The sequence below is a fragment of the Arachis duranensis genome, chromosome 4 (assembly GCF_000817695.3).
Source record: "Arachis duranensis cultivar V14167 chromosome 4, aradu.V14167.gnm2.J7QH, whole genome shotgun sequence".
Lineage (NCBI taxonomy): Eukaryota > Viridiplantae > Streptophyta > Magnoliopsida > Fabales > Fabaceae > Arachis > Arachis duranensis.
Window position 1 is genome coordinate 114,610,141 of NC_029775.3, and position 24,705 is coordinate 114,634,845.

The following is a 24,705-nucleotide window of genomic DNA, read 5'->3' on the forward strand; positions in this document are numbered from 1 at the left end:
TAGTCCTAAAATCATCACAGGACCAATCTAGAGACTAGTTTTATCATTTAATTTTATATGATCTTGAATTACCAAGAAAGATGTTGACATAGTAAGAAAGACAAAAGTACTTGAATTTTACTTCTACTTCTAGAAAGAACACCTCTTTGAAGAACAAGCCACTAGCAAAACAAGTTAGTTAACTTCTCAAACAATGAGGGAAACTCCATTGGAAAAAAAAGGTTTTAGTATAAACATCACATCTTTTATCATTAATTTTGTATTGTGAGACTACAAAAAATGTGATACAATATCAATTATGAGAAAAGTGATGTCTATATCAAAGTGAGTCCAAACCTATTTTTATGAATCTGTGTATCATTATTCATATTAAAATGAGTCAGAACTTGGTTTTCACACTGTATATAATTCTTCATACAAAAGCACACGTGCATAAAAACCAGATTTATGTAAAGAAAACAAATCTGATCGAGGAACCTGAAAGCAAAATACGTATAATTTATTGATATATTGTAAATTGCAATACTCAGGTACAATAATAAACCAAGAAATTTCCCTGTACAATAAGAAAATTCCCCTTCCCATCAAAATATAAGTGGAACCAAAAAATTCTGCATATTTACATTTCAAATTTATAAATGAATATAGTAAGAGCAATAAGAGCTTGCAACCAAAGAAAAAAAAAATACCCCAGCCCTTATGAAGAACTTAAGATCCCAGAACAGAACAAATAAATATAAAAAATGCCTACTACTTGATGGCATAGGAACGCGTACACACAGATTCAAGAGCCTCAGTGAACAATGAAGAGAAACTGGTAAGTGCTTGGAAAACTCCAGGCAACCCTGTCTGCAGATTGTTGAGTGTCATTGCTCTTGTCACCTCCACAGCCTTTGAGTGCCTCAGCATTTCGTCTTCGACTCGCCTCTGGCATGTTGCAAGTTCCAATTTCTTCTCAGCTAGGGGGTCCCGTGCGTCCAGACCTTGTCCGTTGTCCGGTCCGGTATCAGGAAGACTAATGCCTACCATAGAATAAGAATTATAAAACTTCCTCTCCAAGGTTCTCAAGGACGAAGACTTCTTCTCGAGTTCCTTGGAAGCACTCTCGGTTCGCTTCTTGATCTTGAGCTCCTCGGATTGCTTGGTGTATATCACGTGGACAACGTTGATGAAGCTCTTGATGGCCTCAGATGCAACCGTGTCAGGGACACGTTCAAGGGCGAGCTTCCATTCATCAAAAAACATGTATGCATCGTTGGGTTCCCGGCTGATGCTGAGGTTGACATTATCATTATGGACTGGAACAAGGCTAAGCTTGAACCAGGCATGTAAGGAGACGATGAAGTCGCGCTGAAATTTTATAAGGCGACAGAAGCTGGAGTGCCAAGCCGACACAGCGGATTCAAGATCACGTGTCGCCTGTCTGTGCAGCTCAGAAGTTGAGTCGCCTCTGGAAGATCTGTTCACAAGGCCACGGACTTGCTGTACTATGTTGCTTTGAGTTTCATGGTGCTGGTGCATTGATCTCCACATGTACATGAATCTACATTCAACAAATCATAATCATACAAGCCCAAGACAGTAATTAGATAATGCAGTTTTATATATTTTGGAAAAATTGTCCATGCTAATCAATGATCTTGATTAGTTAAGCAATGAAGAAGAGTAACAGTAGGAAAATAGCAACAATAATTGTTTAATTCAACACATCATTCGTCATGAGTTGTATTATCTGAACATAGCAATCATCATACCCTATATCGACACATCATTCATAAACCATTGGATGGGGTGTAATGGTGGATGAGTGGTATGTTTTATAATGAAAGTTATGTACAGGACACATTTCTCTTGTAGCATTACTACTGCTAACATATATCTAGCTCCATCAATAATTCAATTTTTGCTCAAGTGGGGACTAAAACTTAGGAGCCAAAATAACAGTTTGACAGCTACAAAAGGTGGGCCAAGGCTTGATTACAAGATGTAGGAGTAGTTGGACAGGTTGGTACAAAGAGGCACATGCAATTACGCAGAGCTGATTGATCAAATGTGTATCCGAACGATAAGCCATAAAGATTTCACCTACCACCAAAATATTTTATTGATCCACACCAGCATATGCACACTATATAAATGAGAGAAAAAAAGATAAGAAAATATATTTGAATAGTTCACAGTTAAACTTTTCCAAAGAGGTTTTGTTACGGTTCAAAATCCTCAAATCCCTTTGATTATTAAGTCTCAAATGCAAAGTTCAAAAAAGATCAAGCATTGATGATTTCTTTGTCCAATTTACTTGATTATATGAAAGTTCTCAGGGCCTAATGACTCTTATCAAAGTTCATTTATTTATAGCAGTAACAATGGCAAGTTGTTATTAAGTATTTACACCATAGTTCCATATTGATTAGTGATTTCATGGCCTAATCAAGTAATCTTATCGATATATCTAAATATAAACAAAAGAAAACAATAAACAATTGCATAAGAGATATACATACCCATGACAAAGGTCAACAAGCTGAGGAACAAGATCAGAGTCCCTAAGGCCAATAATGGCGGTTGAGGTGGCAGTCACAGCCTGAGATGTGACAATAATTAGTGATTGCAACTTGTTTATGGAAGTCTTGGTTTTGAATATCTTTGCTTCATCCTCTCCTTTGTATTCCTGACTCTGCAGCGCTGACAATTTCTTCTCATGATCAATCTTCCAACCTTCTCTTGCCTAAATTTCGAAAAAAATCAACATGGTCTGAGCTAAAATTAAATGCAATAGACCAACCTGAATTCTGTTTGGTCAAAAGGTAAGGTAAGTTTGACACAGCATTTATGGGAAATTTCAAGCATTCACAACCAAATGAACCAATATTTGTTGGCACATACTTTTTTGCCTGCTTGTGTGTGTTCAAAGAAACCTGCCTCTTTTTGGCAAGTGAAAGAAAGATATTGCCTTCATTCATAAACAAGAAATAATTATGAGACCCAAAATGAATCATCCCATGTAAGACACAGTTGAAGAAAGAGGCAAGTGCTGAAATTAACTTAATCTGTTAATGACTTCTTTTTCCTTCATATCTTTATTGTTGCTTTCCTTTGTACAGTAAATGGGGTTATATATATCATTCAATATATATATTGAACTCCCTTGGAAGCTAGGCAATATTACAGAAGATAACCACCACAAAAGAAAAGGTTACATGACCTTCAGTAATGTGATAATATGACCAAACCTTTAAGGAGTTTGTCCATTCCACACACAATAAAATACTAATGTCACATAGCTAATATTTTACACAAGCAAATGGAAAAATGATTTATGAACTGTCATATCTAATTATAATATCATTCAGCTCATCCATAATGGTTAATTATAGATAGTAAAAGTAGATTGCTATTTGCTAACTACAAGAAATACACTCAAAATAGTTATACTAGGCTAAACACACCGTCCAAATCAGGATATTACCAGAACCACATGGGCAGAATAAAAAGGCTGGTCCCATCAGGGGCTATTTTGGTAAAATCACATGGAAAAGAAGAAAAGGGGGTCTTTTTCTCACACACTAAACAGTCAAATACTGCGGTGACCTCACGCTACCAAAGTCCAAAAATTGTCTCCAAAAAGATTATTTAATTTTTAAAAAAGGAATAAGAACCACATTCTTTTAAATGCCAAAAACACCCCCGGAAATTAAGCAAGACGGAAAATTATTTACCTTAACTTCCTCGTAGAGCTTCTTCTCCCAAGCCAGAAGTCGCTCCAGAGTGGAGCAGAGACTCTTCAGACCGCCTGGTTCAGCCAGCGAACCAGTGTCCAGCCGGTACTTAACTGCCAATGGTGGTTTTGAGGACCAAGTGGAGCTCAGGTTGCTCAATAAACTGCTTGAATGATACACAGTTTCTGCAACCAAAAATTGTAAAGATCAGAATAAATTCTCATAATCCCCGAATTCTTCATCTATAGTTTGGATGATGAGAAAAGCCAAAGTAACAATTTTTAGAATAATGGAGTGTTGCTTTCTCAGCAACCAAACACAAAACCATATAGAAGAACGAAAAAAAAATGTTCTAATAATTAATCTTTTCACAACTAAAAAGGATTTTATATTTTTTTTCAGTCAAAAAGAATTGTACCTATAAACTTGAGCTATATTATCAGCAACCAAAAACAAAAATCCAAGAAAAAAGAATAAAAGTTGAGTCTCAATTGGTTAGTTGTTAGTCCTGAATTTTCCCGCACTTTCTCAGCAAACAATCACTCTGCTCTTCTTCAAAGCCTGAACCAATGAACTTAACCCCTTAATGGTCCAAAAAACTCGGTAACCATACAAATGAAACAAATAAAAAGCGAAAATTAATTATCAAATTATCAAAACAAAGAAAGAAGAAGAAGAGAACATACTCCGCAATTGCTTGAAACTGCGATCGAGTTGTGCCTGACTGATCTGAAGCATCTCAGAGACCTGATCTCCGGCCACGGCAGCTTTGTCAAAGCTCTCTTTAATGGCTTCCACGATTTCCTTCAAGTCCTTATGCCGCACCACCATCTTCATCTCCATCATCTCCCCATACTTGCTCCTTGCATCATCCTCCTCCTCCGCCACCGGCGCCGCCTTCTTCCCTGCCATCGGAGGAGGCGGCGTCACTGGATCTCCGACCACCGACGATCCCCTCATGGAAGACCCCCTCACTGACGATCCGAAATTTGACCTGCTCCTCTCAGACCTAGAATCCTCCTCCTCCTCCTCCACCACTGCACCAACACGACCACCATGGCCGCCACCGTCATCGTCGGAGCTGGTAGTGGTGCTGTAATGATCCCCCCACTCGCTGCAATGAACTTCCTCCCTCTCAGTCTCAGCATAATCCTCAATCAGATGATGCTGCTTCTGAAACGACATCCCCTCTTTCTTAAACGACGCTTGTTTTCGAAACGACGCTTGTTCTCCGTGTTTGAAGAAATCATACTCCGATCTCTCATCATCATCCAACTGCTGACGCTGATGCTGATGCTGCTGTTGATGATGATGATGATGATGGTGATTAGTATTAAAGTTCTGTTCAGAACGCGGTCCCGAATATTCTTCATCTTCATCTTCTTCTGAATAGTGTTCTTCGTCTTCTTCTTCTTCGGTGTCGATTTGTGAACACTGCTTCTTATTATTGGTGATGTTGGTGCTGACGTGGCTTCTTTGATCGAAGTAATCAGAAGCAGGAGGAGGAGGTGGTGGTGGAGGAGGGTAAAAATTTTCCCAATTCCAAACAGAGGAAGCTTGAGAAGGAGTAGTTGAATAAGTAGAATACGCGGTTGGGAAGATATTCGAGTAGTTACTTCGAGGAGTATCGGAAGGACTCGAATCTGAAAGAATGTGAGGTAATTTCGGCGGTTTTCTACGGTTTTGACGGTTATGGTAGTTACGGTTATTACTGTTATTGTTGTAGTCGTGGTTTCTTGCTGTTTCGGTTTTGGTTTCGGGTATGGTAGGTGAAGGTGAAGGTGAAGGTATAAACAATGGTGGTAGTTGTTGTTGTTGTTGTTGTTGTTGTTGTTGTGGTGGTGGTGGTTGTTTTGGTTGTGGTGGTGGAGGGTGGAGGAAGACGGCGGGGGTGGTGTCGGAGACGGAGAGGGGTTCACCGGTGGCGAAGGTAGAGAGAGCGGAGCCGGTGAGGCGGAGGGAGCGGCAGTAGTCAGAGTGGGCGGCGGCGAGGAGGTGGCGGGCATAGACAGCCTCCTTCATGAAGCGGCGGCGGTCCTTGCAGCGGCGGACAGTGTCCTCATTGTCGAGCTTGGAGGCCGCGCAGCCCATGTGCGCGTGAAGGGACGTGCAAGACGGCGCGTGAAAGTGAGAATCAGAATGAGAGTGGAGAAAGAGAAAAAGGAGAAGAGTGAAGAGGGGATAGAAATGTAGTGAGTGTTGGGAGTGTTGAGTACTTAAACTTCAACTCATCAACTGAGCTTCCCAACTGTGTAAGTGCCAATTTGCTTCTCTCCTTGCTTCTTTTTCTTTTTCTTTCTTTAGGGCACATAATTCCTACTTGGAACATTTGGAACATTTTATTTTTAATATTGGAGTGGTAATAGTATTTTTTTTTAAATGTGGATTGTTGGAGTATTATTTTCAATTGTAAAATTATTTAATTAAAGAAATAGAAATCGGATCATTCGATTTGTTAGAGATACAAAAATTGGATTGTCCGATTTCTAAATGTACATAAATTGCACCATTCGATTTGTATTAAAAAAATTGAGGTACAGAAATCGAATATACTTCCTATAATTTTAAAAAATACCAAATATTACAATGTTAAAATATATCACTAAATATTTTTTATAATTGATGTTTCATTATAAAAAGTATTTATTTATTTATTTATTTAATAAATCAATTGTCTATTTGTTATGCATAGGAAGATGCTTTAGACCAAAATAAAAATGAAAATGAATTACCATTAAGTCATTGAATTTTATTTTTTAGACACATAAATTCCTAATTTTGCAATATTGTATGCTATTTTATAGCAATAGTACTTCTTCTACATTTATTTTTTATATTATTAATTTTATCATATTTTATCTACTTTATTTAATCATTAATATTACTATTGTTTACATTTTATGCTGTTACACTTAAATTTATAAATTATTATTGAAAATCGTATTATTTTTAAAATTATTTGAAAATGCTCTCCAAAAATTAAAAAATGTTTCTCTTACAAATTACAAAAATAATATTACTTGTAACCATAAGGTTTACGACGGTCATCAGATATACATACTGCATTATAATATCCTTTTAAATGTGAAGCCTTGGATCAATCAATTTTTAGAAATATGAGGTCTTCATGATTTACTGAAATATTGATGTCCAACTTTTTCAATGAAACATTTTAAATGCAACCCTTTTTTCTTATATTGCTAAATACCAACTGTACTAAAAGTACATTATTTAAAATAAACTATTAATTAATAATTTATTTATATAAAATATATATTAAAAATATATAATAACAAAATTTTTTATTTATATATATTAACATATAAAATACATATTAAAAATATATAAATATATAATAACTAATTTTTTTATATTAATTAAACATTTTCGTTTAAAGATAAATTCAAATCACCTCAATTGAAAGTCAAGCTACCTACAAAATTTTTAGTGGGTTTGGTTATTGTTCTGGTGTGTTCTAAATTTGTTGAGGATGCTCTTAGGAATTTTGTTGTTTAGTTTATTTGTGTTTCTTCTAAAATTAAAAAAATCAAAGTCAACGTGATGTATTATATTTTACTTATATTATGATTTGATCCTTTAATTAATTTAGAACTTAATTAATTCCTATTTTTCACTCACTTTAAGAACTTAATTCCTATTTTTTCATTCATTTTCTTAGAATAGGGAGAAAAAATTGAAGAAAAAAAATTGAAATTGCTAGAATGGTTTCATATTATAATATAAACTAATCTTCTAATTTTTAAGTTATTTTTATGCAGCATAATCAGTGATAAAATAGTTATAATTCTTATCACATAAAATCATTACTGAATACTATTGGCATTTTCTTTTCTTTTTATGATTTATATCATTTGTTGGGTTTTGTTTGTATACTGTGAATTTTCTTTCATGAAAATGCCGCTTTGTTTGGTGATAAAAGAGTAATGAACTAATGATGGTCCATGAGAAGCTAAGCAGATTTAAATGTATTTAACCGAATAATGTTTTCAATGCTTTAATCATGTATGTTCCATTGCTTTGTGTTGATTAAATTTTGAAACTAATTATGTGACTTTAATTTTTATTTTTTATTTTTTGTGGGATATATGAATTGATTAATACCCATCAGATCCATTGTGTCAGAGGCTGGTTGGCTTGCAATAAGAAAAAAAAAGTCAACTACACTAAATATTTTTCATAAAATCTTGCCATGTTTTATAGGTTTGAAAATCCTAGTTTGCCCTTTTATTATTTCAGTATAAAATACGAGAATATTTGATTATTTTAATGTTTTACACTGCTATAATGATAATATAAAGCGTCATTGATATTTTATAAAAAAATATTTATTTAATTATTAAAAGATAAAATATTATTGATATTTTATAAAAATTTACACAATATATAACACATAATTTATGTTATCTTTAAATAATTCATCGCTCATAATTCAATATATAAAAAAATTTCTAGCTTTGTAACCTTATCTAAATTATACTCTTACGTGTGAAATACTCAAAGCCTTATTATGTGAGAATTGTTGTGTGATTATCATGAATAATGCTTGGCAAGCACATCTAAGTGATCTAACAAAATCACTAAGACCTTTTTGGTTTGTTGAATGTGAATGAATAATGGTTCTAACAATAACAGCAAAAGATGCATTGCTGTTTGAAGCTGTAGAGTCCCACATGATCACACTATATGTATAAGGTGGTTGTGGATCGAACTTTCTGATCTCACATTTGTTATAAATGTTCAAGTTCAGGACAAAATAGTCTTGTTTAAAAGAAAACGACATCTATCCTAAGTTTCATTCCATATATAATATATTCAGAATTTTATTGTTTTCTAATGTTTTTTAGACCTTCTTTCCATCCTTTCTTTTGGACATATATTTAGACATTTAGTTAGGGTCACAAAAAGATTATTAGTAGTATGCATCGCTACTAATTAAATTAGTATGATATACACTATTTTAAACCGTGTTTAACGATTATTAGCACATTAAATCCTTCTTAGTTTTTAACATAAATATAGACGCAACACTATAAAAAAATTTAAATAAGTAACGACTGGGAGTTTTAATTTATCTTTTAATATATCTTCTTTTTTTGAAAACAAAAAAAATTCAAAATTTTCTTTATATTTTGTATTAAATTATTATTATTATTATTATTTATAAGAGTTTTGATAAGTATATGGGGTATCAATTATCTCGCAGAAAATGATTCTAATAGAGCATTTATACTTCCAAACAAAATCACCCTCCAAAAGAATTATCCATCGACTACTAAAAAAATTATTTTTAGCAGTTGTTTATTTTGTTTTTAGTAATAATAAAAAACCGTTAATATATTTAGCAATAATTAAATATTATCCGTTTTATACTTTATTATTAAAAAGTTTTAACGACAATTATATAATTATTGATAAAAAACATTTTTAATGACTACAAAAAATATATAATGGTCATTTAACATATAGTAATACCAATGAATATATAATTATCGTAAAATATAAGTTAAATAAGACATATAATGGTTATTATATTATTGCTACTAAAATTTATTACCATTAAAAATAATATTTGTAGTAGTGATCTATAGAATAATGTTCAACAAAAAAAAAAAAAACTCATGCATATTTTAAGAGTATCAGATATATAGATATAGAAGAGAAGCAAATGAAACAAAAAAGAAGAATCGAAAAAGGAAAATGGAGTGATAAAGACAGTTTGTAGCAGCCAGAAAAAAAAAAGGTGTGTGAAATCAAGAACAACATCCAGATATATAGAAATGAACAATTTTCCTTTGATTGCTTTCGGTTAATTAAGAAGCATATATAACTAAATTAAAAAAATGTTACGTAAACATTAAAAGTGAACTATTAAATCAGTTATATATTTGTATATAAATATATATATATTATTTAATTTATTTTTAATATATATTTTATACAAATAATTAATTTAGTGTTAATTTTTAGTTTTCATAATTTATGCTTAATTAAATCACAATAAAAAACACATCAAATTTATATTCTAATATATTCCAATAATTAATATAGTATACCCTGAAATATTTTGAGTAGGGATATTATTGTATTGGTGATGGGTTCACTTTAACATGTTGAATATGATCTTTCTACTTTGCCCCCATTTTTTATGAGAACTTTTATATCTTTTCTTCATTCACGAAAAGATGAAATACTTGTTGCTACCCAAAGCATAGCAAGAAGATGGAATAGGAGTGTATATGAGTCGAGTAAAATTGGATTCGTTTTGATTCAAATTCGATTCTAAATAATGACTAAGTTTATTTTTAAAATTTTTATTTAATTTTAGATTTGATAAAATCATATTAAATTAGCCTCTAAAATATTTAAATTCTGGCAGATTTTCGAGCCGAATCGGATCATGTACACGCTAAGATGGAATGAGCTAAGGCTGAAATATTTTAAGCTAAGCATCCATGAATATTCCACCAATAAGTGGAAACTTTTGTGGTAAAGAAAAGGATAGATAAAGGGAAAAAGAGTGAGAGAGATAGAGGGTGGTGCATGAAAGCTAAGGTAGACAATTCAAAACAATATAGTGATGAAAGAGCCTTTCATATCTATCTCTATGATCTTTCCTACTAACAAAATCTATTATTGCATCATATCCATCACAGCCTCCCACTTCAACACACACCACATGCACACCTCTTTTAATTTTAGTGTAAATCCTCATTAAGACTAATTAAAGTAAATATATATAGAAGATTTTTTTACTTCAAAAATAATAATTTTACATCTTCTTATTATTATTTAAGATATAACTACTTATGAGTTTTTTATTAGTCTAAATTTTTAAAATAAATGATATTATGACATGATATTTAAATATGTTTTAAAAATTTATAATTTAATATGCATTATTGACTCTTAAAATAAATAACATAAGATACATAAAAAATTATGTAAATTTCACGAAAATCCAGAAGATATATGAGATGTGCCTCAGTCAATTTTATTAAGTCCTTTTTCTAATAGAGAAAAAATGAAATAATTGTCTAATAAAAAATTATATTAATATTAAGGGACAAAGTCGATCGTTTGATGAGAGGAAAATTGTCACACACAAATTTTATTAGACTTATTATTTGTCCTTGTATTTTTGTCAAATAAGAATACACTTTGAAGTTTATTCTCAAAATATATATTGAAAAACAAAAATGTTATTTAAATGTTAAAATTATTCATCATATATTTATGTATAAATATATATTATTTAATTTATTATTAACATATATTTTTGTATTTTATATATATGTTATACTAATAACTAATTTTAATAATTAATTTTAATGTATATGTAATATGGTTGTTTTATAATTAAATTGGAGAATAAAATTAAAGAAATAAGGTTAACTCTTTGTGTATTGCGTAAACTAATTGATAAAGGGAACCTTTTATTTCATGCATGTTTGCTTTGGACTTTCCAAAACGTGCATGGAACCCCACATTGCTTTGCTCACTTTGGAGAGTATCCAATTCTCTTCGCAAAAGCATATTGACGATTCTATCAAAATATTCTTTATCGTCACCTTTTTTTTTTTTTATCTATTATAACTTTAAAAGGTCAATTTTCCATCTCATCCTTTTGAAAAATTTCACCCCTCCCTTGTTTTCTTTCTCATCAGAATCATGCTTAATTTGGATATGTATAATATATTAATATGCAATCTAAGAATTGGATCTTTTCCACGACAGAATAAGTGGCACTATTTTGTTGTTAATTAATTATTATCTAATCAAACCAAGAAAGATAATAAAGAAAATATACTTTTTGGATAGCAAAATAATTTGACGGGGACAAAAATCCTTTCTTAAATTTAGAATTACTGTTGTTAAAATATTAAAATGAAATGAGCCAGCTTCATTCTAATACTATTTCAAGCGTGATTCCACATATACACCTAACCTATTTGATTGATGAATATGATAAACAAATTTATTAACAATATGTCAACATTTTTATTGGGTTATACATAAAAGGGCCATGCTAAATCCTAAATCTGATGAATTACTACTATTATTTCTATACCTATGTATATTGTCTAAAAAATATCTACACAATTATCTTTTTATTTTTATAATTTTTAGAACAATAAATAATTGAGTTAAACATTATATATGTCAAAATTAAATTACATATAATTAGAGCATGCATTCGTTTTACAAAATATCCACTTATTCATGAATGTAGGGGAGTTAGTTATTGGAAAAGAATCAAATTATTAAGGAAGTTGACAAAGATGGAAAAAAATAATCTAAAATAGAATGTTACTAAAGTAATAAAGTAAAATATTAATTACTATTGAATTTATTTTTTATATTGTGTGCGTTTTATTATCTTAATTTAGAAGTCATTAAACTTTTACTTTTTTCATTTTATCAATTTTTTATTTTATTTTAAAAGAGTTTGATCCGAAAAAGATTACATATGGGAATGGATGTAAATTAAAATGAGAGAAAAATACAAATAGATCTTTAACATTTTGACCCGTAAATATTTATATCTTTGAAGATTTAAAAATACATTTAAGTCTCTGACTTTTTTAAAATATGGACATATTGATCATAGAGTCTAATTTGTCCCATTTTAAAAACTCTCTCAGACTCTCACGTGTGCATTCGTATATCGGCTAGACCAGTACTAGGAAATCATGTTTGATTTTTTCGTTGACTCTGCCAGACTCAAGTAAACAGAGGGATCGATGTGTCTAAATTTTGAGAAGGTTAGAGACTTAAATGTATTTTCAAATCATTGAAAATTTAAATGTCCGTGGACCAAAAAGTCAAGAACCTATTTGTCCTTTTCTCTTAAAATAAAAAATATTAAAAAATTAGTAGAATTTACTATTTTTTTACTATTATTTTTAGCTATTAGTCCAATTTCTTTAGTTTAGTAATCTAATAACATATTTTTAACCTACATTTTTAAATATTAATAACTAACTACTAATAAAAAATAATAAATTATATTAGCCCTCTAACATTTCTCAATTAAATTTTTTGATGGAATTATAAATGGATAATGGATTATATATTCAAAACCAAAAGCCTAAACACAAGGGATTAAATGTGTGTATGAGTGCGTAATGTACATAAGTTTGTGATGTCTAGGATTAAAAATTGTCCAATTCACCCGAAAAAATAATAATAATAATAAAGAGGGTAAGAAAATGTGGTGCATCAATGAGCTAAGCATACGGTGTACTTTGTTGAGACATGGTCACAATGTTGAGTAAGCAAAGCATTATTGAATATTGATGCTTAACCACCACACAAGATACAAGACTCATCCACTTATCTTCATTTGTATGCATATATGCTCTATCTACCAACCGCACCTTCAAGAACTAATTAATTACCATACAAATTAATAATTATTACTTCAACATAAAGTAAGATGCTTATTAGTTATTTCTTATATTCTGAGTATATATCAACTTTATATGACACATAAAAAGATTAATTTTGATATATGATTCATATAAAAATAAAACTAGCTATAGCTATTCGCTGAAATATAATGTGCTATATATAGTATTAAGTAAAGAAAAAGAAAAATAGTGGGTGTGACTTTCATCTAATTATATATTGCTAGGAATTAAAGTTCTTTTATAAAGTCCAAACAATGTTATCATTAAGAATATATTAAGTACTCCTATATATCTATATTGATGAAATTTTTTTGGTGACTTATTATATATTTGATGAAATTAAAGTACATATATAAGATTTCACAGGCATTTAATTTATTAAATAAAGTATTGTATAAATTAAAACCTTTTCATCTGTGATTAATATTTTATAATATCTATATACAAGGCTCAGTTTTTGGGCTCCATGTACAATGAAAAATCTGTGCACAATATACGACCATGCACCTGTATATCTTTTCATTTTAAGAATCCACAATTAGCATATAACCCCAGAAATAAAATCCAAAATCAACATATGACGCCAATAAGTATATATAAAAATGCGGTTAACAAAATTTTGATTATATTTTAAGTCCATGGCTACATTCGTGGCCAAAATGTTGTATATTATATATCTAGTGGCACAGATTCTATTTAATAAAAAATTAAATTAAATCAAATTAAATGGTTCTGTATGTTGAGCTTAATTAAAAAAGAATCACATGCATATTAACCCTTAACGTAATTGGTATATTAAGTTATTAACCTACCGAGATCAATCCGTTATTTTGTATGTATGCATGTCAACGTTCATTACATAATCCATCTTTGACACCATAATGTTATTCATTATTCATAGAAATAATTTAGTGAAGATTCAACCTAACTCTTGTTATTTTTACGAAGGATAAGATATCTTTTGTTTAAATAAAAAAAAAATATTTCGGTTTTTAACTTTTTTATTTTAAAATAATACAATTTTTTTATTAAAAAATTTGTGAGAGTTTTAAACTTTTACCTTTTTTTAAGGAAATTGTTTACTTAACATTTTTTTTTAAACAATATAATCAATTATGACCATTATTACCACCACCTTCTTTATACTCATTATTATCACTTCTACTTTTATTATTTTTATTGTGTAACTATATTTTATCACCATTGTTATTTTCTCTATTGTCATCATCACCAATACAAATATTATCAACATTAATGTTATCTTATTTCATTTTTTATTTGATGCTATTTTTTTTCTTTAAAAGATTTTAGTACTGCAATTATTTTTTTCTATGACATTATTTTCAACAATAATCTTTTTCTATTTAACCACCACCGGTGAAAAAATTTTTCAAAAATAAACTTATTAATAAGGGTTAAGTACTTTTTTCGAGCCTAAGTTCTGAGGCTAAAATTAAAATCGTCCCCGACCTTTTTTGTTATTAAAATCATCCTCAACATTATAAAACGTTATAAAATCGTCATTTTTCCTTCCCCATCCCCTTCCTCATACCCCTCTCTTCAAAACCAACCCCAATTCTTCTTCTCTCTGTTTTTGCCGCCCTACTATCTCCGTCCTTGCCTCCTTCTCCACATTTTTCTCCCTCTCCATCACCAACCTCAACCCTTCCTCCTTTGGCATTGGCCTCACCTTCCTCAGCCACCCACGACGACCATTTTCTCGACGAGCTCGACCCCTCCTTATCCCTCAACGACAACTATGGGCATCAACTTTAATGGCCTCGTTTCAACTCTGGCCACCGATTTGGGTCTCTTACTCCAGTGGTTTCAGTTTTGGCCGCCGCCATCACGTCGTTCTCCATCACCCCCTCTTTTGAGTTCTCTATTTCTATCTTCGTTCTTCCTTTCTTTTATTTTTTTTAATTTTTGAAGAACATAAACATCATTTATCTTTTTAAATTTTTTAAATTTCTGTTGTTTTGCTGTTTTGGATCTAAAAATTAAAATTGTGGTTGATAATTATTGAATTATTATTTAATCTGAATTTTTTGTTGATTTATTTTGTAGATGCTGCTGTTAATTTATTTTGGGACTATTGTTGTTGCTGGAAAAAAAAGTGTTGTGAGTAACGAGTAAGTGATAATAATTTAGGATGATGAACGGATAATAGAGAGAAAGAAGGTGTGTTGGTTATGATGGCAGTGATGATGATTATGGTGGCAATGGTGATGGTGGTGAGGAAACAGAGAGGGAGGAGGTGTGAAGCGATGATGATGATGTGAAGTTAATGGTGAGGGTTTGGGGATTTTTTTATTATTTTTGTTTAAAGGTAAAATTGTCCAAAAAATATTGTTTATGGATAAAATGACAATTTTATAATATTTTATAACGTTGAGGATGATTTTAATAACGAAAAAAGGTCGGGGACAATTTTTATTTTGGTCTCAGACCTTAGAGACGAAAAAAGTACTTAACCCTATTTATAATTTGTGGGAGTTTAAAATCTTCACAAATTACAAATAAAATTTTCATAAAGTTAATTTTCGTTACTATTTAACAAATTTTTTAACCAAAAAATTGTATTATTCTAAAATAAAAAAATTGAAAATCAAAATATCCTTTTTTTTTCATAAAAATAGACAAATACCGAATTGAATCTTTACACAAATAACTTCTTTGTAGAATGGGGCAAAGTTTGGTACCTTTTTCTGGGTCAGATGTTCGAAGGACAATGGACAAATAATTTTTTACTAGACCAAGAATTTATTTACTATGTAATAAAAAATGAGTTAATAGTCATTTTCGTCCCTAAAAGATACCTCGATCTCCATTTTCGTCTCCAAAAGTTAAAATTAATCAAAAGCGTCCTCGAAAGATACCTGACTTGATCATGTTCATCCTTCCGTTATCTCCGCAGCTGAGATGGCAAACGTCCACTTACGTGGCCCGTTAACTGCCAAGGTGGCAGAGAACCAAAACGACGTCGTTTTGGTAGAATGTGCTACTGGCATTGAAACGTTGCCGTTTTGTCTTCAGGAGAGGGATTCAAACTTGTTTCATGATTTCTGACTTATTCTGTGAATATCCACACCTAGATGAGAGTGTTACTGAAGTGGTAAGTTTCCGAATTTCGATCTCCAAACAACTGTTCATCAATGGATTCCTTCTCCCAAAAACCTAAACCCAGAAACTCTTTCTACCCAGAAGTAATCGATTCCAACCCCGAAGCCAATTCATCCTTCCAAAAACCTAATCATCAACAGTAGAGTTCTATCTACCCTTCCCTTGACGTTGATGACCTCAGCAACCTTGTCCAAACCCTATTTCCCCGAAATGACACTGGAAGCAGCGATGGCAGTGTTCATTCACCGTCTGCTCCACCGGCCGCTACCGAGGAGGTCCTCATCAGGATTCCCGGTGCCATCCTCAACCTCATCGACACCCACTACAGCGTCGAGCTCGCTTCCAGCGACTTCTCCATCATCCGCCTCGGGCAGGGTGACAGCGCCGTCGCCGTTTACGCCCGCGTTGCCGACGAGATCCAATGGCCCCTTGCCAAGGACGAAACTGCCGTCAAGGTCGATGACTCTCACTATTTTTTCTCCTTCCGACCCCAAGGGCTCCGAATCTGATTCCGATTCCGACGAAGAAGATCAGCGTAGCCGCAGAAAAGATAAGAGCGCTTCCGATCTACTGAGCTATGGGTTGATGATTGCGTTGAAGGGGCAAGAGGGATTGCTGAGGGAGCTAGACGCGGTTTTGCAGAGCTGTAGCAATTTCTCGGTGCATAAGGTTTCTGAGAGTTCGAAGAAAAAAAGGGAGGTTCTAGATGGTTCATTGGCGAAGGAGACTTCGCCAAAGGATTTAGATTCGGCGAAGAAGAAGATGTTTGAGGAGCAGAGCGCTGCGTATTGGACCACGCTGGCCCCAAATGTGGAGGATTATAGTGGAACCGTGGCGAGGATGATTGCGGCGGGTTCCTGGCACGTGTCTTTGGTGTGGGGATGTGACTGTGGAGAGGTTGAAATGGGGGAACGAGGTTATGAAGAAGAGGATGAGCCCTCGCTCGCAGGCTCAAGTTAGCTCTCTGCGAAAGACAGAACGATGGTTGATATGAGACAGGCGTTGCAACGTTTGTATCCCTCTTCTGAAGATAAAACGGCAATGTTTCAACGTCAGTAGTGCATTCTACCAAAACGACGTCGTTTTGGTTCTCTGCCACCTTGGCAATTAACTTGCCACGTAAGCGGACGTTTGCCATCTCAGCTACGGAGATAACAGAAGGACGAACGTGATCAAGTCAGGTATATCTTTCGAGGATGTTTTTGATTAATTTTGACTTTCGGGGATGAAAATGGAGATCGAGGTATCTTTCAGGGACGAAAATGACTATTAACTCAAAAAATATTAGTGCAAATTATTCAGGTGACTATCGCATGAAAATGTCACTATGTAAAAAATCTAATTGATAATTATCAATTGATTTAATATATTTAATTGAACTTTTTAATATAAAATATATATTAATCTTTTTAATTATTTTCATATGAGTTATATATATATATTGTATTTTGTTTACTTTGATAGTGTAGATGTAAATAATAAATAAATGTCGCCGCATTAATCATTACAATTGCGCAAACAACACATAATAGAATTAGAACCAAATTAAAGGAACAATTGTTATTCATAAATTCAATATAATGGGTAACATATAATAAGACCGAGATAGATATACTTGCTAGTTGCTACTTTAACTACTACCTATACATAGTAACTCTAACTCTGCTTTATTCCATGGATAACAATTCTTATGTCTTAAGATAAGGTTATAAAATTGTTAACATCACTAAAATGACATTCATGACACTGCATGATGATCGAGGGAGAATACTTTTCAATCCCTTTTAGACAACAGGACAGAATTGATGAACTTAAACCTAGCAAAAACTATTATATAATCTTTATTTTCTAATATTTTAGGGTCACCCATACTTGTTAGCAAAATCTAACTATTAGAAATGTTCGAAAGCTGCATTAAATTTGAATTACTTTAAGTATATTAATTAATCTTATATTAAAATGTCAAACCAACTCATTATATATTATTTGCTAACTACTATTAGAAATAATGAAAATTCCACAATTTTATATCAAATAGTTATAATAATGAAGTCAACACAATTTTTCATATAAAATAATTAAATATTCGGTAGTGCTATTTAAATTTTTTTTATACTTTTTAAGTTTTAAGAGATAAAGTTTACGTCAAATTTACACGACATATTGAACTTTTTTTTCTCTCTTAAAATGTAGATATTCAAAAATTAAAATAACATCTTTTTTATATATAGGTTAATTTTTTTTGTTATGGAACCTAGTTTGGTGTAATGCCTAGTTATGAAAGTTAAGAGTGTTTTATACCGTTGTGACGATAGTTAGTTGACGGAAAAAAATCGAACGGTTCAATTTTTTGGAGGTGAGAAGGGACATAAATCGAACCATTCGATTTGTGTTAGGCAGACGTTTTACTTGCATAGAAATCAGACCCATTGATTTCATATATGGAGAGTTCAAATTTTTTTTTGTCCAAAAAAATCGGACCCAACGATTTCTAATGTGCAGGACAAAATGTTTGTTGGACCATGACATCGGACCCACCGATTTCTCGCAAAAAACATTTTTTGGCGGGACGTGCCACTAATTGGATTGTCCGATTTTAGTTTTCATAAAAAATTGAACCATCAAGAAAGCGGTCGGACAATCCGATTTCAATTTTATATATACCAACTCCATAATTGAGCTATCCACTTTATCTTCTTCTTCTCACACTCTTCTCTTCAAATCTCTGAAGCTCATTTCTGCTCTTTCTCTTTTTCTCTATTATCATGGATGATATAGTGATGTTAAAAGTGTATTCTTATGGTCAAATTTTATTACAAACATCTGAAGGAGTGAAATTTGTGTGTGAAAATCCATTAGATATTATAATTCCATTCACACTGTTATTTGAAGATTTAAAATGTGTGATTTGTGAGAAGATGGATTCTCAAATATCTAGGAGAGTATCATGTATTCTATACAGATATCCTATATTTGTATTTGGTGGGTTCGTTCAATTTCAAACGAAATACGTGACCGATGAAGCGGGCATGCAAGAAATGTTTTCAATGTATCTTGAAAGTCGGTCCCGAATATCATTCATCGAACTGTATATTGAGTTCGAGCAGTCTGCAGCAAACCGAGATATTTTATTGGAAGATTACAACAGTGATAGCGAGGAAGGATTTGAAAGTAACTATGAGGTCGTTGATCCGGGTGAAAATAAAGATCAAGTTGACGATACTATGGTGACAGATGTGGCAGATGTGGCAAATACACTAACAAATCAGCAGCCATTTGAGGGGCCGACTTTCATGCGATCATTGGATTTGGAGGCCATGCATGCACCGAAATTTCCTCAATATATAAATGCAGGTATGTAGTAATTTTAAATTATGATTTATACATAGGTTTTGGGTTTGAGACAAATATTTAAGACAATGGTAAATAGGTAAAATATAGCATATAATTAGTAATTGTTTAGTTTTTAATTATCAAGTAAATATGTATGTCGAGAAATTTAGTATTTCGCATTCTTGTGTGATTATTTATTTATTAAATAGCATTTGATGACCTAATTGATTAATTTATTAATTTTTACATAATTTATTCTTGATTTACAGATCATAGATTTATTAATGAGACACGTATTTAAGAATTATTTATGAAAATATAAATTTTGTGGCGTGATTGCAGCAGAGCTACCTATTGTGACGGATGGTGAATTCACTGTGGGAATGAAATTCAGTTCTAGGGAGGCAGTAATTAAGACGATGAAAGATTATACAATCTGTAGAGGTGTAGATTATCGGGTACATGAGTCAGAACCAATAACATTCTATGCTAAATGTACCTAGTACGGCACAGGTTGTGATTGGCTGATCAGGGTTAGCAAAATATCCAGGAAGTCCTGTTGGAAGATAAAGAGGTACAATGGTAGTCACACCTGTACTAGGACCACCATTTCTCAAGATCATTCGAAGTTAGATTCAAACACAATTGCAAAAGCAAAAAAGCCATTGGTAGAAGTTGACCCATCTATAAAGGTGAAGTCAGTGATTGCGGAAGTACAGTCGATGTTTAACTACACCATAAGTTATCCTAAAGCATGGTTGACAAAACAGAAGGCAGCGGAGTTAATTTTTGGAGGTTGGGAAGCTTCGTACAAAGCTTTTCCCATATAGTTTGAGGCCATATGTCACAAGGAGCCATCAACAGTCGTTCATTTTGAAACAATGCCTGCGTACCAAGGAGATGACTTGGTTTCTAATATTCGTGTACTACACTGAGTCTTCTGGAGTTATTACCCTTGTATTAGAGCATTTAGACATTGCAAGCCAATAGTACAGGTAGATGAACTCATTTGTATGGAAAATATAAGGTTTGTTTGTTGGTTGCAGTTTCACAAGATGGCAATAACAATATCGTGCCTATTACATTTGCGATAGTAGAGGGAGAGACATCTGATACTTGGCACTTTTTTCTTAGTAACTTGTGACAATATGTGGTGACACGTGATGGTGTGGGCCTTATATCCGATCGGCATGAATCCATTAGGTCAACTATTGCTCATAGTAATGGATCTTAGTCTCCTCCCAAAACTTTTCACATGTTTTGTATTAGACACATAGAGTCCAACTTCTTGAGGAAGTTCAAGGCTCTGTATCTGCAGAAGCTTATCGTCATTATTGGTATCATAGTTACTATTATAGTTATTTTTAAACCCAGTTATTAATTATGAATATTGTTTATAGTTGGTCTTTTTTTATTGACAGGATATTCGAGAACGGTTCGCGAGTACGGCACACGTTATCAGCATTTACGCGAGTGGGGTGAGACTTATACCAACTGGTTGGATCGAATTTCACGTGAGCAGTATGCTTTGGCATTTGATGGGGGATACAGGTGGGGTCATATAACCACTAATCTAGTGGAATGCATCAACTCGGTACTGAAAGGGATGCAGAATCTTTCAGTCACTGCACTTGTTAAGACAACATTTTACAGGCTTAATGAATTGTTCACTTGAAAAAGAGTCGAGGTTAAGGCTCATATTAATGCAGGACATGTGTTCTCTGAGCTTGTGACCTCCAAATTGCATGCGAATCAGCAGGCAGCAGATAACATCCAAGTTAGTTGCTTTGACAGATAGAATGAGGTATTCGAAGTGCCTGAGTGTCCCAGTGGGATTGAGTATGCAGTGGATCTACGTCAACAACGGTGTGACTTGGTGAATTCCAGGTAGATCGACTTCTGTGTCAACATGTGTTTGCTTGTTGTGCAAATCAGCGGCTAGATTGGTAACTGTATGTTCATAATGTTTACAAAATGGATCAAGTTCATAGAGTATACAGAGCTAGGTTTAGGCCACTAGGGAATTCCACAACATGGCCTGTTTATCATAGACCTCGATTCGTAGGTAATCCGTTCCTCAGACGGGTATCTAAAGGTCGGCCAAGGATGACCCGTTTCTTGAATGAGATGGACATTCGGATGTTGCGTGATCCTGGGCGATGTAAGCAATGCGGGGTCGAAGGTCACAACCGTAGCAGATATCGTCAACGTGGTGGTGCAAGTGCAGGTCCGGCCAACTAAATTGTATGATCCCAACAAAGTTACGGCTTAACGGCAGAAACTTTCAATGCACCCTTGCCCCAGACTTATCTCCAAACATAACGGTCCCAAATAATAAAATTATGTGACACTTCACATACCTCTGAATGTGAATATCGTCAACCAACACTAAACGATCTTTCAGTCTTCGAAACTACGTCAACTTGATGAAACTTCCGCTACACCCTATCTTTCTAGGTGCAACACCAAACTGATCCAATCATTCAGCCTCTAACGCCTCATAACTACTGAGTGTCAGTCCTGTAACTGGCAGACCATTCGTCAAAAGACCAAGAATTATTGCTACGTTCTCTAGCGTCACAGCATACTCACCAACTGAAAAATAGAATGTGTGAGTCTCAGGGCATCATCTCTCGATCAAAGCATTAACTAATGCCGACTGACATCGGGCAATTCTAATTTAGGAAACGTGTTAAAAGCCAATCTCCCGTAAATGTCTCTCCACAATTTGGTTATACAGATTCGGCAATATATAGTGGTCACATTGCGACATCCATAAACCCTACAAAATATAGCCATAGACCACATACATTAAACAAATATAACCTTATTTAATTAACAAAGTAAATTTAACAGAATTAAATTTTCATTATCACTTAACTAATAAAACATACTCATGTTAACAACTATGTTATTAACTATTCAAAATACACTAACTCTATTTTACAAAAAATTCACATCTATATTTTTTTTCAATCTAATAATTATCAATAAGTCTTAAACGAATCTTAAATATAAATCTAATTATTTTTAGATACATTAAAATTATATATTCTAATGTCTAAAACCAAATTATTTTATAATAATAACTNAAACAATCTCAAATAACTATTCTATTCTATTCTAACAACACATATTAATAAATCATTAATCCTTTATTGAATATCTATATTATACTCATAATAAAAATAATTAACTCAATTATTTTTATATATCTTCTATATTATACTCATAATAATTATTTTATTATCATACCTAGATCTCAATAAAAATTATGACTACAATAAATTTATTACTAAAAATTAATACTAATTAATTTATTTATTATCACATGTGTAATCTTAATAAAAATTATTACTATATTGATAACAACTTATAATAATTAATTTATTATCACACGTATAATCTTAATAAAAATTATTACTACAATAAATTTATTAATAACAATTAATATTAATTATTTTATTATCATACCTACACATTTTAATAAAAATTATTACTACAATCTATTAATAACAATAATTAATTTATTATCATATATCCATAAATCTTAATAAAAATTATTATTATATTAATCTCTAACATTATCACTATATTACTACTAATTTTTAAAATTATCACTATTATTTTAATTAAATTAAAACATTTAAAAATTATTACTACATTAATATCTAACATTATCACTATAATAAACTACTAATCTCTAACATTATAACTATTATTTTAATTAAATCAAAATATTTAAAAATAAAAACTTATATAATTAGGATGATCAAGATAATTAGTAATGTGGAATTCTGGACGATTAACGTTTTTTATTCTCCTTCTTCTTAGTATTGTTAAAGGCTAGTGATCTAATTTTTTTTTCTTCAAAGATCCAATTTTATTTCATCAATGGAGAGTAGTGAAAGTGGGGTTGGAGAATGAAGATTGGAACGAAAGTGAAAGGATGGATTAGGATATTCAGTTGGGATTGTATACAAGCAGGAGGGACTCGGGTGCATGCATGTTTGACGCGTGGCTGGTGAACGCAAATCGGACGGTCCGATTTGTGTACTTGCTCAGTCCCTAATCGGACCGTCCGATTTCTCTATCACAGCCGTCACACCCGCATGAAACCCCCTACACTCCCATAACCCGGTTATACTCCATGTTTCTCTCCCATTAAAAATAAAATAAATTCAATTCGTCAAAATTTTAAATTTTTTTTATTTTTTTATTATTTTGACTATTATTTAATCTAATTAAATTTAGTTTTTGGGTCATCGCTCTTTTATTTTCTTAAATTCTGTTCTTATTTTTATATTTTTAATCGTCTTTTTCTATTTCTTATCTAGTGGTCATTTTTTCTTCATTAAGAAATAAATTTTAAATTCTTTATGTTTTTTTAACATAGCTCTCTATGACTCTACGTATCTTTTAATTTCATTGTTTTCTCTTTTTGAAATTTTTAATTGCAAATTTTAATTCAAACAATTATAGTTTAGATATTAATCTAATATTTTATTTTCTTCATGACTTTATATATTTTATTTTATTTTCGATTTATTCATTTTTATTACTTATTTTTTATCTTTTGTTCTATTATATGTACTTATGTTGCGTATAAAATTTTAAAATAAATTCATTAATTTACTAATTAGAATATATTTTTTATTTTTAGAAATAGTAATAGAAAAATATTTTAATTACAATACATAAATTAAACAGATGCATAAAATCTTTCATCTAACATTATATCAAAATTAAATTAAAAAATATATAACAAATTCAATTATTTTAAAAAGAAAGAAAGAAAAAATTGTGAATTATGTTTCTGTTGTTTTATATAAACATACTTTTCGTATACAGATTTAATTTTTTTAGTATTTATATATAATTTTAGTTTCAAATTATAAATATTAGTGTATTATTAGGTGCTAATGTACCAATTAATTCAGTCTTTTATTATTAAATGTGTATAAAAAATTAGTTAAGATAATAAGGTATCTTAATTTAATTAAAATATTTTAAGTTCAAGTTTTAGAAATAAAAAATATTTTTTTATAAATTATATATAATGAATAGTATTTTAAGAATGAAAGTGTTTACTACCTCTT

General features: G+C 31.7%; 1 protein-coding gene and 1 pseudogene across 1 annotated transcript; one reads left to right on the forward strand and one right to left on the reverse strand.

Moving 5' to 3' along the window:
* Positions 1 to 478: 478 nt before the first annotated feature.
* On the reverse strand, positions 479 to 5,992 carry LOC107486161 (nitrate regulatory gene2 protein). The gene is made up of 4 exons (XM_016106714.3): positions 4,406 to 5,992; positions 3,720 to 3,904; positions 2,505 to 2,728; positions 479 to 1,543 (listed from the first exon to the last, which is right to left on the reverse strand). Exons 1-4 carry the CDS (start codon positions 5,808 to 5,810, stop codon positions 751 to 753), a joined length of 2,607 nt encoding a protein of 868 aa, XP_015962200.1. The 5' UTR covers positions 5,811 to 5,992; the 3' UTR covers positions 479 to 750.
* Positions 5,993 to 16,072: 10,080 nt separating this feature from the next.
* LOC107486126 (protein EARLY-RESPONSIVE TO DEHYDRATION 7, chloroplastic-like) lies at positions 16,073 to 17,267 on the forward strand (annotated as a pseudogene).
* Positions 17,268 to 24,705: the final 7,438 nt, after the last annotated feature.